The sequence below is a fragment of the Ahaetulla prasina genome, chromosome 2 (assembly GCF_028640845.1).
Source record: "Ahaetulla prasina isolate Xishuangbanna chromosome 2, ASM2864084v1, whole genome shotgun sequence".
NCBI lineage: Eukaryota > Metazoa > Chordata > Lepidosauria > Squamata > Colubridae > Ahaetulla > Ahaetulla prasina.
Genome location: NC_080540.1, coordinates 43,279,609 through 43,296,963, shown reverse-complemented (window position 1 = coordinate 43,296,963; position 17,355 = coordinate 43,279,609). Strand labels below are relative to the sequence as shown.

Below are 17,355 nucleotides of genomic sequence, written 5' to 3'. Positions count from 1 at the left end.
GTAGCAAAGGAGATCAAATGGTAGTGGGAAACAATCCCACTCATGGCCATGTGGGATTAGATGCGGAGCCATCCTTTGGTTTGTTCTGCCCAGACGTGGAGCCATGCCTTCTTCTGTATTTTGTATGTGTGATGGACTTCATGAACGCCACAACGTGCTCCTCAGCTACGGCTCCAGGGAGGATCTATGCTTTCTGATTTAAGTCAGCAGTGTGCTGTCCCAAAAGTATGCTTGGGTTCCTCGCACCTTGTTTTTAGGAAATTTCTTTCAATATATTTTCTTAGGTATACTTTTGACAATTCTATTGCCTAGTGAGGATGGAAACCAGCCATAAGATTTTACCTAGCATTATTGTTGTTTTATTCTATTGGAGATTCTCTTTGGAAATTCTTTATATGCTGTTCAAAGCAATCTGATGGGTATTACATAAGGAAATTAACTCACCAATCACCTTTTGCTCCTTATGTGTGAGAGAGAAAGACGAAGACAAGAATGTTTTTGATTGTTTCAGGCTGTACGTGAGCGAAAACCTTCTTTTTCTCTCCCTTCTTTTCTCTGTCCATCTACTTGCTATCATCTAACTTTTTGGCCATTGAAATGGACAAGGGAGCAGGGCTGCCTTATTTTGGGGCAGACTATGCCTATCAAGGGATACATGCCCTCAGAGCCTATTCTTTCTCCCACATACTACAAGCTTGAATGTTCTTGAAAGTTTACCTGAAAACTATCCTTACTAGAAGTGTTACAATTTCCATTCTTCTCAGGATTAGTGGACCAAAAATTAATTCACAAAGTATTTACAGGAAAAACTTCTAAAATGGACATGGTGTTGGTAATATAGTTTTCCCCGTTGCAAAATTTGTGGGATACAAATTCCTTCTAAATTTATTCCTTCTAAATAAATTATGAAATGTCTCATAATCCATGGATATTTGCTATTCATCTTCTACAACAAAGACTTGGTGAATTCCATCATTTATTATAATCGTTGTAGAATTCTATCTGAACTTCATTTTTTTTCCCTGGAGAAGACTGAGCAGACTGTGAATATTTAAGATAGGGATGATATCTTTGGCCCTTCCAGAAGTTGAACAATTGTCCCATCAAATCTGTGTTTACCTTAGTGTTCACATAAACAGATCTGGCCCCAATCTGGCCCTTCAGGTTTTCCAAAGATACATCCATCCTTGTTGAAGTCTCATCCAGCCAGTTTGCTGCTGGTAGATCTTTTTCTTTTTCCTTCTATCTTTCCTGCTGCTATAGGCTTTACCATAGTGCTGGGTTTTGCATAACACATCCCAAATATGATAATTTGAGCCTAATTGTTTGTGTCTCAAATGAGAACTTTCCATTGATTTGTTTCATAACCCATTCTTTTGTTTTCTTGATTGCCCATGATGTTCTCAGAAGTCTTCTCCAATATAAAGTTCAAGAGTACTGTTTCTATCCTGCTTTTTGAGAGTCCAGCTGTCAATTTCGTAGAGTGTCACAGGGAAAAAAACATTGCCTGTGCTCTTCCCATTTTTGTGGAGATAGACATGTCACACCTTCTTTTCCAAAACCTTCATTGCTATGCTATTCATAGCTCAGGTATAATTCCCTGCCTTATGCCTATGCCATGTGAGGCTGTCATAAATTGTGGTTAATTGACTTTTAGATGATGGCAGATTACATAATTTCAAGAGAAAGTATTTGAATTGTGGCTTCTGGCAGCTCTAGCCAGCTCCACCATTTGTCATCTAGGATAAGTCTTTGAAGGAATGCAGCCCCATCACATCAGCCGAGCCCTAGCTTGGGGCTTATCTAGACGCGTGTCCTCAGTTTGGTTGTGTTATTGCACCTGAATCACCCCTGTCTTTGTGTGGCAGTCACAATGATCCCAGAGCATCTATTCCCATGTTGCTCCATACATTTCCTTACCCATCACCAAGCCCGCTCCCCTTGCAATGTGGAAAACTAAGTTTTAAGCCAAGTGTGAATTTTACAGCTGAGTTATGAAATTGGGGGTGGGGGTGGGCTATAATAGGAAATGCTGACACAAACCTTAACAAGAGCCTGCTAACGGGCGCCACTATAATAAAAAAGGAACAGATTAAAAAATGTCTAAAATGTAAATCTAAAGGACTAAGAGTAATTAAAATGGAAATGGCACAGGGAGGGAAGGCATGTAATTGTGAGATATCACTGTGCAGAATGCTCTCAGCTTTGTTTTGCTGGCTGTTTTTCTAATTCAGTAGGGCTTACTCATCAGTGGCAGTTCAATGCGCGTTAATGACTCTGGGATGCAAGCATCACTCTGGACAAAGAAATGATTATTGTGCGGTCAAAAGAAGTTCAAAGACAAGAAGGGAATTTCAGTTTTTCCCTTAGAGATCCACATTCAAGAGCATATAAATTAAGCCAAATGTTAAAAACCACAGTCTGAAAGCTGACTTCAAAGTCACAACTCTCTAATTAATGAACTGCGAGCTTCAGTTTGGACAAGTTGTGGTTTGATGTGCCCATAAATCAACATGACAGGCCTGTTTCACAGTCTCAGACAGGGCTTGTCATTGAGTCGCATCAGATGTAAACACGGCAGAAAAAAAAAAGGGGGGGGAATAGCAAGGAGGTGCAATTGATCAACAGAATTGGTAAAAACCCACTTTTGAAGCACATTATGCATGATCACAGGAAATGGCTATAGCCTCAAGAGGTTTTCTCCTTCTGCTGCTGCTTTTTTGAATCAGATTTCTAACAACCTTCAAAAGGGAGAATAAGAATTATGGAGCTTCTCCCCTGTGGCTGCAAGGCAATAACCCCCTGTTGTTATTTTGTGCTTCTTTCTGTTCAAAGGCATCAAATTTTAGTTTTTTAAGGATCTTTAACTCTATATTTGAAGACAAACAATAAAGGGCTGCCACTGTCATTCTTATCAGTTACCAGGGATTGTATTTTTTCCCCCTTTCTGTTGCCACTTCTTGTTAACCTCTTATTTGGTCTATTAGACATAGTTCTGAATGCAAGCCTGCATGCTGGGAGAACATGAAAGTTCAGATGAGCTCAGAGGGCAGATAAAGAAATTTGAAGGGGAAAGTTACACAGCAGAATGAACGATAAAAGTTAACTCTTCTAAATTGCTGCTGTCAGACAAGAGAGCGTCTCTGACACACAGATGATGGTTTGGAGATGAAGGAAAAATACTTTGTGTGTAAAAAGACAAGAAGGGAAGTTGGACAATGTAATGGAATTTCAATATTTAACAGGACTGATGTACTATGTGCACGTATCTAATATTGCAGTCTCCAAAGCTGCGCTGAGAGAAGACTGCTTTCTATTTTAAACTGAATTATTAAAAATGGTGGATTGGATGGAAGGAACAAGCATCTTTTTTCTTTTAAGTGATACTTGTTTTACAGATGGATGGATGGGTAAATAGATTGATGCCTATCTTCAAATAACGTAGTTTATCCCACAGGTTTTTCTGAGCCAAATTCCTTTGTTTGGGAGAATATTCTTGCTAATTTGATATGCTGACAGTGGTCCACGTTAGACACACGTACATCTGTATACCATTTATTTGAATCTATATTCTCAATATTAAATTATTGCGAAAGCTATTTTGAATTTGACATTTGTTACAGTGCTAAAGTGGATTGACTTAATGCATCATTTCATGCATTGTAACAGTCCCTGTTATTGTACCATCTCCTGAAAGCACATCTGTATCCTTAAGTAATACAGTTTTTAATCTAAAACCAGTGTGCTTTCAATCGTGGGTTTTTAAAAAGCCTTATTTCTTCCAAGTAAGGAAAATTTACAGCAGGGTGGAGAATCTCTCTATTGCAGTGTTTCCATTTCTTCAAGCCAGTTTTCAAGTCTGCAACTTAACTCAACACTTCTACTCTGTGTTTTGCTTTTATTAAAAATTATCCTACTGAGTATATAAAATAGGCAGGAGAAGGGGAGAGAGATGAGGGATTTTAAATACAATTTAGAAAATATTCCAAACTTTTTTTTTTAAATTCAACTTAAGCTGAATAGGTTGTTTTAATAAAAGGCTGTTTGTCCTCCAGAGTTATGACAATTTATGTTAGGCAGTAGGGAGTAACCCAAGAAAGGAAAACAGACCTTTGACAGCGGCTTTAGGGAGGAGATCAAAAATGCAAGTTTTATCAGGATATTTCAGCATTCTAACAACTGACTACTGACCTGACAACAGGACTGCACCGAGACCTTTTTTGTGTGCATTCAATTGTGAGAAGTAAACAAACTGCCTTGTATCCTGTGTTTGGTAACTGGGTGGGGAACACAGTTTGGCAATGTGTGTTGCTTTTAAGTTCTTTCTTGGACAATGGGTTTGTGTACTTTTTTATTCTGGCTTTTTAAACTGAAAAAAAAAAAAAACTTTCACGAGCTTTTCCTGGAGGATAGCTGTGAAGACAACAGAACAAGCATCAGTCAACTTACATAAATAAAGCTGGCTTTAAAATATTAACTTGCAGTAAAAGTGGCAAGTCACTGACACGTCCCAAGCAGGGAGCATTTTCATACTCAAGGATTCCTTTTATAGTATACATTTTTCACAGCGATTAACATCTGAGATACCGAGCAATTATTAGACCCTGGTTTAATTGTCCTTGAGATGTATCTTAATTGAAAAACTTCAAAAGACTATCAAAAACAATGGGATTATGTGAGGGCAGAGCTGGTTCAGAACTGAAATGGCCTTGCTAATATTTTTTAACTTATTTACATCTTCGTTGTTCTGGCTATAAATACAGTTTAAGAAAACAGCAGTTCAATTATTTATTTTAGTCAGTGAAATAATGGACTGGTTAATAATACACTAGAGGAAGGCTGTGTTTCCAGCAAAATAAGATGCTTGCACTTGTACCCATAAACCTATCTGCTCAGAATAGGCAAACTCTATTTAAGATTTGTTTGTTAATTTGCAAGATTTATATCCTGCCTTTTCTTCAGAAAGGCACACAGTGGCTCAGTGGCTAAGATGCTGAGCTTGTCAATCGAAAGGTCAGCAGTTCAGAGGTTTGAAATCCCTAATGCCGCGTAACGGGGTGAGCTCCTGTTACTTGTCCCAGCTTCTGCCAACCTAGCAGTTCAAAAGCACATAAAAAACGCAAGTAGAAAAATAGGGACCACCTTTGGTGGAAAGATAACAGCGTTCCGTGCACCTTTGGCATTGAATCATGTCAGCCACATGACCACGGAGATGTCTTCAGACAGCACTGGCTCTTTGGCTTTGAAATGGAGATGAGCACTGCCCCCTAGAGTCAGGAACAACTAGCACATATGTCCGAGGGGAATCTTTACCTTTTTTTCCTCCAGAAGCTTAAGGTAATATACAGCATTCCTTCCTTGATCTTTCCCCATAACAGGAATCCTATGGAGTACGTTAGAGTGAGAGGGAAGAACTAATTCAAGTCATCCCATGAGTCTCTATGGCTTGATTTTTGGACTCCACAATTTTAGTTCAGGGCATTAACCTGAACTATACTAGTTCCCAAAATAAGATAGCAACTTTGTATTTAATAATGTGTCTTTTGATCATTCCCTTCTACTACATAGGTTTCAGAAAGCCAGCAGACTTAAGAAATGAAATTTTGTATAGTTAAATTCAAGACAGTCTCTTCCTAGTTGAACGTGCCCTTAGATAAATGATATAATATGGATTCAGTTCCATCTGAGTAATTATGGTAACGGCTTTTAATAGACAAGTTAAGGATAAAAAGAGAAGTGCATTCGCAATTTGGAATAAAAAGAGTTTGAACACGCATTCACTGCCATGAATGCCCCTTGCCCGTGTCAGAATATATTTCTGGTGAAATATATAGCAATAATTGGGAGGGGGTGATTTAAAGGAGAAAGAGAACAAATAAGGAGAAAGGGCAAGATAGGATACTTAACAATGAGTCCACCTTTTCCTCCAGTCCTAGTATGCTTCTGGTCATGGGAAGCCCCATTTTGCCATTGTTGGCACCAGTTTCCCAAGAGGTGTGTTTGAGCAGTTCTTTTGATCCTGCTGTTGCCTCTCCAGTCAAGGAAACTGGATACCCATGTCATGTCTGTCTCAAGGCCAATTTAACTATCATGCTGCTCAAATGTACAGTGCCAAGAACAAACCAGCTTTTTATGAAGGACTTAATGGTTGGTTTCCACAATACTCTAGATTAAGCTGAAACAGCATTAGATAGTTGCAGTTAAAATAATTAATCATATCTATATAGCTGCCTATCTCATAAAATAGCAGTCCCCAACCTTTTGGGCATCAGGGACTGGTTTCGTGGAAGACAATTTTTTCTTGAATTGTGGGGGGGATGGTTTCAGTTTTGCTCACTTGCTCATCCGCCGCCCGCCTCAATCTGTGCAGCCCAGTTCCTGACAGACCATAGATTGGTACCAGTCCATGGCCCGAGATTTAGGGACCCCTGTTATAAAACATGATTCTGGGTAGTGTACAATAAAAACAAGCCATAAAATAATGTGTGAACTAACCATTGTCAAAGCTTGTTGTACAGCACTGGCATTGTTTTGAGTCATAATATAACTTATTTGTTTAGCATATATATTATGTAAACCCAGAATTTGTATGTGTGTGTTAACCTGGGTTTAGGATTAATATGTGGTCTGCCTGTTCTTACAATGGGGTCTTTTGTTTTGAACCCTTGGCTGTTCAGCATTCATGCATTTGAACCAGTTGTATTATAATTTTTGCTATTGTTAATTTTGACAATGAAAGTAGAGGAAGGGAGGATCTGCTTCTCCCGGTCATTTGGTGTGTGGAAGCAAAGTAATAGTTTATTTTCTTGAGAAATGCCTATTCATTTCAGCTGGAATGAAATACAGGTGAAAGAAAGTGTAACATTTGATCCAAAAATAAAAACAGCTCCCACAAGTGAAAATAGGTAATTAAAGCTCCAGAACAGTATTATCCAAGTGGAAATTTGTTTCAAGGAAGGATTCTCCCTGATACATTTTGAGGAGCATTTCTTCAGATAATTTATTTTTATTTATTTATTTATTTTTATTTGTCACAACAGTATATATAAGCATAAGCATGAAAATAACTATAATATATAAGCATATATATGAGCATAAGTATGTAATAACTATATTAATTGGATATAATGAAAGGAAACAATAGGACAGGAACGGTAGGCATGTTTGTGCTCTTATGCACGCCCCTTATAGACCTCTTAGGAATGGGGTGAGGTCAATAGTAGACAGTTTTTGGTTAAAGCTTTTGGGATTTTGAGAAGAGACCACAGAGTCAGGTAGTGTGTTCCAAGCACTAATAACTCTGTTACAGAAGTAATATTTTCTGCAATCAAGATTGAAACGGTTAACATTGAGTTTAAATCTATTGTTTGCTCTTGTATTGTTATGATTGAAGCTGAAGTAGTCTTCAACAGGAAGGTCATTGCAATAGATGATTCTATGAGTTAAACCACAGGTCCTGTTGAAGGCGGCGGAGTTCTAAGTTTTCTAAATTCAAGATTTCAAGTCTGGTGGCATAAGGTATTTTGTTGTATTCAGAGGAGTGAAGAACTCTTCTTGTAAAATATTTCTGGACACGTTCAATTGTATTGATGTCTGTAATTCTCCCAAGTAATTCTCCCAAGAAAGGGCAAAATTTACATGCAAAAGTTGGTTGCTGAAGAGGCAAAGCTATATATAGCACTTAGCAATAGTATTTAGACTTATATACCGCTTTACAGTGCTTTACAGCCCTCTCTAAGTGGTTTACCGAGTCAGCATATTGCCCCCAACAATTTGGGTCCTCATTTTACCGACCTCGGAAGGATGGAAGACTGAGTCAACCTTGAGCCCTGGTGAGGTTTGAACTGCCAAATTGCAGGCAACGGGCAGGCAGCAGAAGTAGCCTGCAGTACTGTACTCTAATCGCTGTGGCAGGCAATAAATACCTTTAAAGATGTTTTATAAAGACTTGTTCCAATCAAAATTGAATCCTGGTGACTCCAGTTCTGTGTAATTTTCTTGGCATGTCACTTGTAGCTTGTCATTGTCATTGCCTTTTTCCAAGTTGTTTTTTTTTTTTACTTCCCCATCCTGCCTTTACCAGTCAGCTTTCTTGCTGAACATCCAAGTAATCAGGCCCAACCATGATTGTTTTTTTAATCAGCCAAAATGGGTAGATGCTGACAATACATTTTTAGAATGAATTGTTTGAAGATGAACATAAGAGATTTCCTATAGGTAGTTATTTTCCATTGTATATAGGTTTTAATTCTTCACATAGTCCCCATTTTTTCCAAATGCTGTTGTCTTATAGTTTATATATGTTTTAGTCAGTAAAGGGTTAATTTTCTTTCTGCAGACGTTAGCTGCAAACTCTCTGAAGCCCTCCACCTTGATATGATTCCTAACAGATTAGGGATATTAGATAATTTCCTTCTGTTTATTGTGCTAGTGCACTATGTTATCTTTCTATCACTCAGATAATTACTAAGGAAATCTACATTAACTTTTTTTGGCTAGCTTAAGGAATTGCTAAACATTGGCTTGATGCACTGATATTTTATACAACCAAAGTTTCCTCCTGTCATTGCTCAATAAATAAAAAGATCCTTATCAAAGCAGCAAAAGCTTTTTCATGGGTGCTTAAAGAACAAAAGTAAATAAAATACAAGACGAGTAAAACCTAAGGGCTTGCTTAAATGAAACAAAATGAAGGACTCTGAAGCCTCAAGTACTGCACATATTAAGTGCATTCAAATAAGATGTTGTTTGCTAAATTATGAATGTGTATAATTAAAATCTAGTGGCTGTTTCTATGAAAGATTTACAGTGTTATTTCATCGTTTGTCATGGCTAATTAACAATATTAGATGAAGTTTTTCTTCTTCAAAGGTCTGGGATTTTTTCTCATTTATTTATGTCAGAAGTGATAAACAGAGTAGTTAAAACCTTCTCTGGGGGCAGCAGTGAGAAAGCAACTCGGTCTTTTACACCTCTAAGGGTTCAAGGTTCAGATCCTGGCAAGTATAACATCATAGCCTTTTTCCCTGAGATAATTTTTCCCCAAACTGCTGAAGGTTTTTTTTTTTAAAGTGGAAATGATAGATTGCATGACAGCAACAGCCCCTATGGAAAATACAATAAATTAACCAATTGGTGCCTTAATAGCTGAGACAGTACTTTAATAAGTAAATAGAGCATAGCATGGGTTATTTATCATTACAATTAAGTGTAGATGTATGAGGTTCATGTTATTTTCTGTGTTTAGATTAGGCAGCTCAAGTTTATAAGAACTTCAGGAGATGCCAATCATAGTGACAACCAAAATTTTTGAACCACACCCATGCGCACTATTAGTAATACTAATAATTAGTAATACTACTACAGGGTGAATGCTGAGTCTCTATCTGTAGACGCCAGTCACTTGAAATTGTTTTAAAAAGGTATGCCATAAGGTCATGCTTTTTAAATGATTTAAAAGTTTATAATTTATAATGTTTAAAATATGCATGAATTTGGCTAATTCCATATTGCTATGGTAAGAATTCTCCAGTCTACACCATTTAAGGTTTAAGTTTTGGAAACATTGTCTTATGACAATACGCGGAAGAGTTTTGTATATATTTTTGTACTGCTTTTTTCATATTTTTAAAACTTTGTCCATGTGTATGTCCCCATAAAGAATAAAAATTATGATAAATGGTTCTTATCTTTATTTTTAAAAAATCTTAAATTCTCTTTTTTTGTGTGCACAAATGTTGGAACTGATGGGACCATTAGTCACCTCCTTCAGCTCCTGGAAGGATTTCCCACACACACAAACATACTTGATTTTTTTTTTCTAAATATGTATAATTGTTTAAATTACTTTTGAAAGAATGGACCACTGGTATGGTAAAAGCACAGTCCACTTTGCAGTATTTATTTCTGTGAATGCTGTGAATTCCACATGAGTGCTATTGGCATAATGCTTGCTTTGAAGTGTGTCCATCTGCCCAGAAAAAGAAAAGAAAAGGAAAATATAGTTAAGCTGAGGTTGGCGGACAATATATGGACTAGTACGTTCCATTAAACAATTGTCTTTGGGCTAGATTTACCTATCATGGCAGCCATTTGGTGAAGGGCCTAATCTTCCCACAATACCATCCATTGTACCCATGAATTCCTTGAAAAAATCCAAATGTATCATGATCCTACTTTACAGAGTTGTCGTCCCGCACCCCCCCTCCCGCCAAAAAAAAATGGTTGTAGACCTGGATATAATTATTTTAATAGGACTTCTCAGAAAAGGCAGCTTTTTAAGATTAGGATTTGGCCACCATTCTGAAACCCATTAAGCTACAAAATCAGCCAATAATTTGAGGATTGCTTTAACAGGTCTGCGTAGCCCACGATCCATCATGCTCAACGTAACTGACTAGCTTTGAATTATGGCTTGCCATGTGATGACAGCTAGGTCCCTCATTTTTACACTTACAAGCAGGCAGCAAAACAGCAAGGTTTATTGAGCACCTGGTATGCTGCCAAGCTCAACTCTTGGAAAACATTTAACTAATGAGACATAAGATATGCAGACATGCTTTAAAAATAATAGACATTTGTGATGTCTGTGCAAGTGTACCTCTGTATGGTGGTTAAGGAAATTCTCCTAGAAGCAAAATGCACTGGGAACTGCTGCTACTTTCTTATAGATGCTGGGCCCCCATCGATAGTTGCCTGAGCTCATAGCAGCGATTCTCGTAAACTAGCGGTAACTATTTGCATGACTGTTTGTATTCCTGCTCCTTGCTGGGGTGTAATCCTCAAGTGGAACTAAATCCCACTGAACATCACGTTAAGTAGACATGCATAAAATTGCACTGTTCATAAGTCTTTTACCCCCTTACTGTAGTTCTGGCTAAGACGGTCAGCAGCTTTCAAAGTTCTTGAAATGAATCGTTTCCTTCCCTCCTAAACGTAGAAGTCTGGAAGGGGGTAGTAAATATATGACACTAAAAGAAGCGTATCGATTCTTTCTCTTTGCCAGCCGCAGCAGCAACAGGTGACTTCGCAACAGTTGGCCTTCCAGCAGCAGCTTCTGCAAATGCAGCAATTGCAACAGCAACACCTCTTGTCTTTGCAACGTCAAGGTTTGCTATCAATTCAGCCAGGCCAGCCTGCTTTATCATTGCAGCCTCTTGCTCAAGGTAAGGGTGGGTTTTGAGGATTGCCGATAATAACGGGGATAAATCACTCCAGCAGGAAAGATTTTTTTTCCCTGGAAAATTAGTTTGCGTTCCTTTTTTTCTAGCTGACATGCTTTAAACATAATAGACATTTGTGCAGTGGTGAAATCCAAATTGTTTTACTACCGGTTCTGTGGGTGTGGCTTGGTGGGTGTGGCATGGCTTGGTGGGCGTGGCAGGGGCAGGAGATACTGCAAAATCTCCATTCCCACCCCACTCCAGGGGAATTATACTGCAAAATCCCCATTCCTTCCCCACCTTTTGGGGGAAGGATATAGCAAAATCTCCATTCTCACCCCACTTTGGGGCCAGCCAGAGGTCGTATTTGCCAGTTCTCCGAACTACTCAAAATTTCCGCTACCGGTTCTCCAGAACCTGTCAGAACCTGCTGGATTTCACGCCTGCATTTGTGATGTCTGTACAACTGTACCTTTGTATGGTGGCTAAGGAAATTCTTCTGAAAGCAAATGGAGTGGGAACTGCTGTTACTTTTTTAAGTCCCCAACTTTCCAAACTAGAGGCAGTTCTCGACTTACAACCTCAATTGAGCTTAAGATTTCTGTTGCTAAAGATAGCAGTGTTCCAATATCTCAGGAGTAGCCACAAAGAAGAAGGAGTCAAACTATTCTCCAAAGCACCTGAGGGTAGAACAAGAAGCAATGGGTGGAAACTAATCAAGGAGAGAAGCAACCTAGAACTAAGGAGAAATTTCCTGACAGGTAGAAGAATTAACCAGTGGAACAACTTGCCTGCAGAAGTTGTGAATGCTCCAACACTGGAAATTTTTAAGAAAATGTTGGATAGCCATTTGTCTGAAATGGTGTAGGGTTTCCTGCCTGGGCAGGGTGTTGGACTAGAAGACCTCCAAGGTCCCTTCCAACTCTGATATTGTGATGATGATGATGATGATGATGATGATGATGATGATGATGATGATGATGATGACAATAGTTAAGTGAATTTTGCCCCATTTTACAACAGTTCTTCCCACAGTGGTTAAACGGATCACTGCAATTGTTAAGTTGGTATCATGGTTGTTAAGTGAATCTGGCTTCCTCATTGACTTTACTGTGGTCAGAAGGTCACAACTGGTGATCACATGAGTTTGGGACACTGCAACTGTCATGAATATGCGTCTTATGAATTTTGATCACGTGACCATGGGGATGCTTGCACGGGTCATAATTGTAAAAAATGGTCACTTTTTTCAGTGCTGTTGTAACTTCAAATGGTCACTAAATGAACTGTTGTAAGTCAAGGACTACCTGTAGTATTCCTCTTGTGAATGTATCAGAACTTTGTTAGGCTGGTCTGTCCTTAGAACAGGCGGCCCCTCATACAATAGAATAATCCAGCTCATGCTTTTTAGCAAGCTCAGCTTTTCTTGATACAATAATTGCAGACATAAAGTTCTGAGTAATAAGCTATATAGATAAAGAGTTCTTGATAACTTGAAATCTTTGGCGTTTTAAGTCGAACAAAAATTACACAAGTTAATCTTCCAACTTCTTTCATTTTTTCATGCCCTAAATGTAGTGTACTATTGGGAGACTGTCCATAGGCTCTGCACCTCCATCCAGGCCATGGTGCTCATAGTCCTTCTGTGAACAGTTTTAAGATTTTGCTAGCAATCATTGTGACATTCACCTATACAGGTAGTACTTACAAAAGTTCATTTAGTGACTATTCAAAATTACAACGGCACTGAAAAAGGTAACTTACGACCTTTTTTCATACTTACGACCATTGTACTGTCCCAATGGTCATGTGATCAAAATTCGGATGCTTGGTAACCGGTTCATATTTATAACAGTTGCAGTGTACCAGGATCATGCGCTCAGCTTTTGCAACTTTCTGACAAGCAAAGTCAATGGGGGTCAGATATGATCGTAAGTGGAGGACCCTCTTAAAACGGAATAAATTGTCACGTAAACAAAGATAATTGTTTTGTTGCATGGGGATCCCTGAAGAACATACAAGCATGGGGCTGGTTAGCAACCTGAAGGCCCTCCCTCTGTCTTTAATTCTGAATTTTAACTACCTTTGCCTCTTAATAACCATTTTATATACCGTTGTTATGTTTTTAAATATTACTTGTAAACCGCCCAGTGGGCCTTTTGTGAGGAAGATGGGTGATGTCTAAATTGGATAAATTATTCTGAGGGTAAAAAAAAAAAAGACTTTCACAAAATAGTGAGTTAAGTTACCCATCATGTCATATTTTTTTAACCCTGTTTTGCTCTCTTGCTTTCTGTAAGAGCATTGCAGTTCTTAGATGCAAAAAAAACCAAAAACCCCTACAAATTTTGGCCAGGCTTGCTCGTGTATATTTAACAGCCACTCGATGTGCAGAAATTGGCAGTTGAACTTTTTCACAGCCTAACATAAACATGCTGCTTTCTAATGACGACAGTTCAATGTGTTGCGAAAGCCTGGGTCCAAAAGTTGACAATGCTATAGAGAGATGAGAATCATGAACTGAACGTATTGTGATAGTCACATTTTGAAAACGTGCAATGCCCCCATCATCTGAGTCCTCGTTACCTTACAGAGTTTGAACAATAGATCCCCGTTGCCTTAATCCTATGTTTGACAAGGGATAAGAAGTTTCACATTTTCTTTTTACCTCTTAAAATAGTCGTATCTATATTTACCATCGTTGGAGACTTAACATGATATTGCATGAGTTGAACAAAGGAATTCTTTTTAATGCCGTGTCTTTGCTCTAAAGCTACCTTATCTTTTTTCCCCCACATCCCCAAATGCCTAGGAAATTTGAATAGTCCTCTCAGCATTTCCAGATAACTCTATTGATTAATTTTACCTACTGGTTGACTACTTCGTAGTAAACATAGTCTCTTGACGTACTTCAGTTTCCTGCAGTCAGGTGTATCAAACCCAGTCCTCAGTTTATGGTGAACAACATAGGAGATGTTTAATAAATTCCATCTCCTGCTGTGTGTTTGTGTGTGTGTTTGTGTGTGTATAAGTGTGTCCTTTTCCCTCCTCCCCAATAGCTTAAATCAGGAGAGTCAAACTAGATTTCATTGACGGCTGCATCAGGGTTTGACCTCGGGGGCCATGTAGGCATGGCCAGGGTGGATGTGGCCAGCTTGACCCCCTGAGCCCTCTGCCAGCTTCCTACAGCCCTCACAAGCTCTGTTTTCACTGGCAGAGGGCTGTAGGAGGTCATCGCACCAAAAACGGAGCCTGGGAGGACCACGCACAGCCCACCCAAGTTCCGTTTTTGATGGCAGGGGCATTGCAGGCCCATCCTTCGCTGTTTCCAGGGCAGCACCAGAGGCCAGATCTAAGCACTTTGGGGGCAGTATGCGGCCCGCAGGCCTTGAGTTTGACACACCTTGTTGTAATTATAGGGATGGAATTTCTTATTTCAATCTAAACTTGAATTTACACATTAAAATTCATACATTCCAAAGTGATTAATCCATTATAGAATTAACCATTAGGATCGTAATCTAAAGCAAATTGAATTTGTGAGCAATCCTTATGCTCAACTGTTTCATCTATCAGGGTTTTTTCCCCAAAAAATATTTCATTGCTAATCATGGGTGTGCATCCATTACATTTATTGCATTCTTCCTACCCCAAAGCAAAGAAGGAAGCTGAAGAATTGTTTTTTGTACTATTTAATGGTACAAAAAAACCCCACTAGGGTGTCAAAGTTGAATGGAGTCAAAGGCTTTTTATTAATGGTAGAAGATGGTCAAGTGGAAACTTTATGTGATCTCAGATTTAATATTGCCATTGTAGAGGCTTAAAAAGAAAGAAAGAAAAGGAAAAGAAAATTAAAGGAAATAGTATAAAGGTTGATTTGGTTCATGTAGAACATTATAGCATAAGCTAATTACACCTTCAGATGTAATTGAGAAATCTCACAAGCTATTTTTACATATTCACTTACTGGACTCTGGACTCTGCATTCATATCTTCCTAATTCTTTTTTTTTTTTTTTACAAACAGTCCCTCTATTATTAAGTTTCCTTGGCAAGCTTCATAGCATAATATATCACTTAAGCTGTCCAAAAGAGGGCAATTGGGCAGTGACAAGATACACTAACATGTAATGTGAAAGAAATGAATGTGGTGATGCATGAAGTGTAATTTGTGCAGCAACACATCGGAGACACTAGTAGGTAATTCAGCAGTTGTGGCATTGATTGATGAATAGGCTTCACTGTCTAGTGTAACTATTAGTTCTTGCAATTTAGGAGGGGGGAGATATTTAAAAAGGGATTTACAACTGATAAGGCAAACATTAACAAAAATAATTTTAATTGTTCAGTGTCTGATATTAGTTTTTTCCCCCCCTTTCATCTTCTCTTAATGATTCTACAGCTTTACTGGGTTTGGGAAGAAGAGAGGAAAGATAATTTGAGAATTTAGACATGACAGAATACAACACAATTTCTTTATCTGATGGCTCTAAACTGATGTCATTATGAGGTTTAAATCAACTTTCTGCTTGCTTGAACATGGTCACCTGGGTATGGATGTACAAGGACACAAAAAGGTTGAGCAACTTTAGTTGTCTTAGAGCTGGCAAATACCTAGGTTTGCGAAATCAAGTTCCACAGAGGGTCATCTGTCAACTGTCCCCACAACATGCATTTTTTAAGGCTGCACCTACTTTTTCTTTTATAATGAAGAAAATACTTCTCCTAGGAAAAAGGGACACAGCAAAGAAAAATGTGAAAGCTCCAGCCTGGAATAATTGGCAATGAATGCTCACATTATATATACCCTTTTTATTGCTGACAACAAAAGTACATAAAGTACAAAAACACACACACACTTTTTGGAAATAAACATAGCTTATATGCAATCTGTGAAAAGAATTTGTCCTATTATTGGGACAAATAATAAATTATTAAAAATAATTACTTAATAAATTAATTAAGTAACAAATAATAAATTATTAAAAACAACCACAGTTATTACTATATTGGGCTATAGTTTTAAAATTACTCACTGTAACAATTTTTTTAAAAAAAGCTTGTCATTTCTCTGGTATAAAATAGCATATGACTCATAATTTTCTTGCTTTTCCACTAAAGAAGCCAATCATCTAAACATTAGCTCTGTACCCAGAAGCCATAATAAAGCAAACTTAATTTCAAATGCATTCCAGACAACTAGATTTCATCTCCAGAAGAAGAAGAGTTAAAAAAAAAATCAAATGTGTGAAACTTTTGTATTCCTAATAGGAATTCAATAAGTGAAAAGTTATGTTTTTGATTTTTAAGATTCTTTGTTTTGGATTTTTTTTTTTGCTTGCACAATTGAATTGAAGAAAAGTACAGCTTTGGTTCAGAAATACTTATCAGATAGATGGCTCAAAGAAATCATTAGGCTGATCATTATGAATATAATTTAGAAAGTGGAATGCACTTAAGATTCTGTTTGACTATTCTATGCTCGGCAGTTCAGATGTTTTTATTGTTATCACAGGTTAGTCTTAGTTAGGGAATCTGTGGCCCTCATGTTCAGTTCTATCTCAGTAGTTCATTATTTGGGCATGTTCATGAGCCCCCTGGGAATTGAACAGCAACATCTGGGAAGAATCAATTTTACCATTCTTAGTTTAAAATCCGTCATTAGCAGGGTTTTTTTTGGTCTAATTTTTGTTCAAACACACCTTTAAATTTACTAAATTTAAAGCCTACATAGAGATGTGCAAGACATACTATGGATGGATTCTTCCATGCAAGCAGTCTGTGCTTAAATTGAAACGTACGTGTTGTAGGTGCATCCAGAACTGAATTATGGATGTTGGCCTTGTCATGGATAGTACAGGAGTTCTGAGGCGGGAGGCCGCAAAGAAAAGGCAAAACAAATTGTGGAATTCTGCAGCGGGGAAGAAGAAGAATGGTGCTGGGACAATTCGGGAATGGTTTGATGAACAGAGTAGCTTGGATTTTGCCAGACATGAATTCAAGCACAGCAGCTGCAATAAAAGCAAATAAAAAGAAAGAAAAGTGTTAGGATGACTGGTGAGTAGGCTGGTCACAGGCCATGACAAGTAGGGAGAGAGGGAGGGAAGGGCATATCAGCCTTGTTCTGCAGGACCTGAAATTTCTCTCGGTCAAAACACTTGTTAGCTTTTGGTTTAGCCAGACCACAACTTACC

General features: G+C 38.1%; 1 protein-coding gene across 18 annotated transcripts in view; it reads left to right on the top strand.

Moving 5' to 3' along the window:
* Nucleotides 1-17,355, top strand: part of FOXP1 (forkhead box P1) — a 755,498-nt gene that overhangs the window by 597,718 nt on the left and 140,425 nt on the right. For all 18 annotated transcript variants that reach the window (XM_058168797.1, XM_058168786.1, XM_058168800.1 and 15 more), the window contains one exon: nucleotides 11,006-11,165. In XM_058168797.1, coding sequence (XP_058024780.1) covers nucleotides 11,006-11,165 — 160 coding nt within the window. The remainder of the gene's footprint in view (nucleotides 1-11,005; nucleotides 11,166-17,355) is intronic.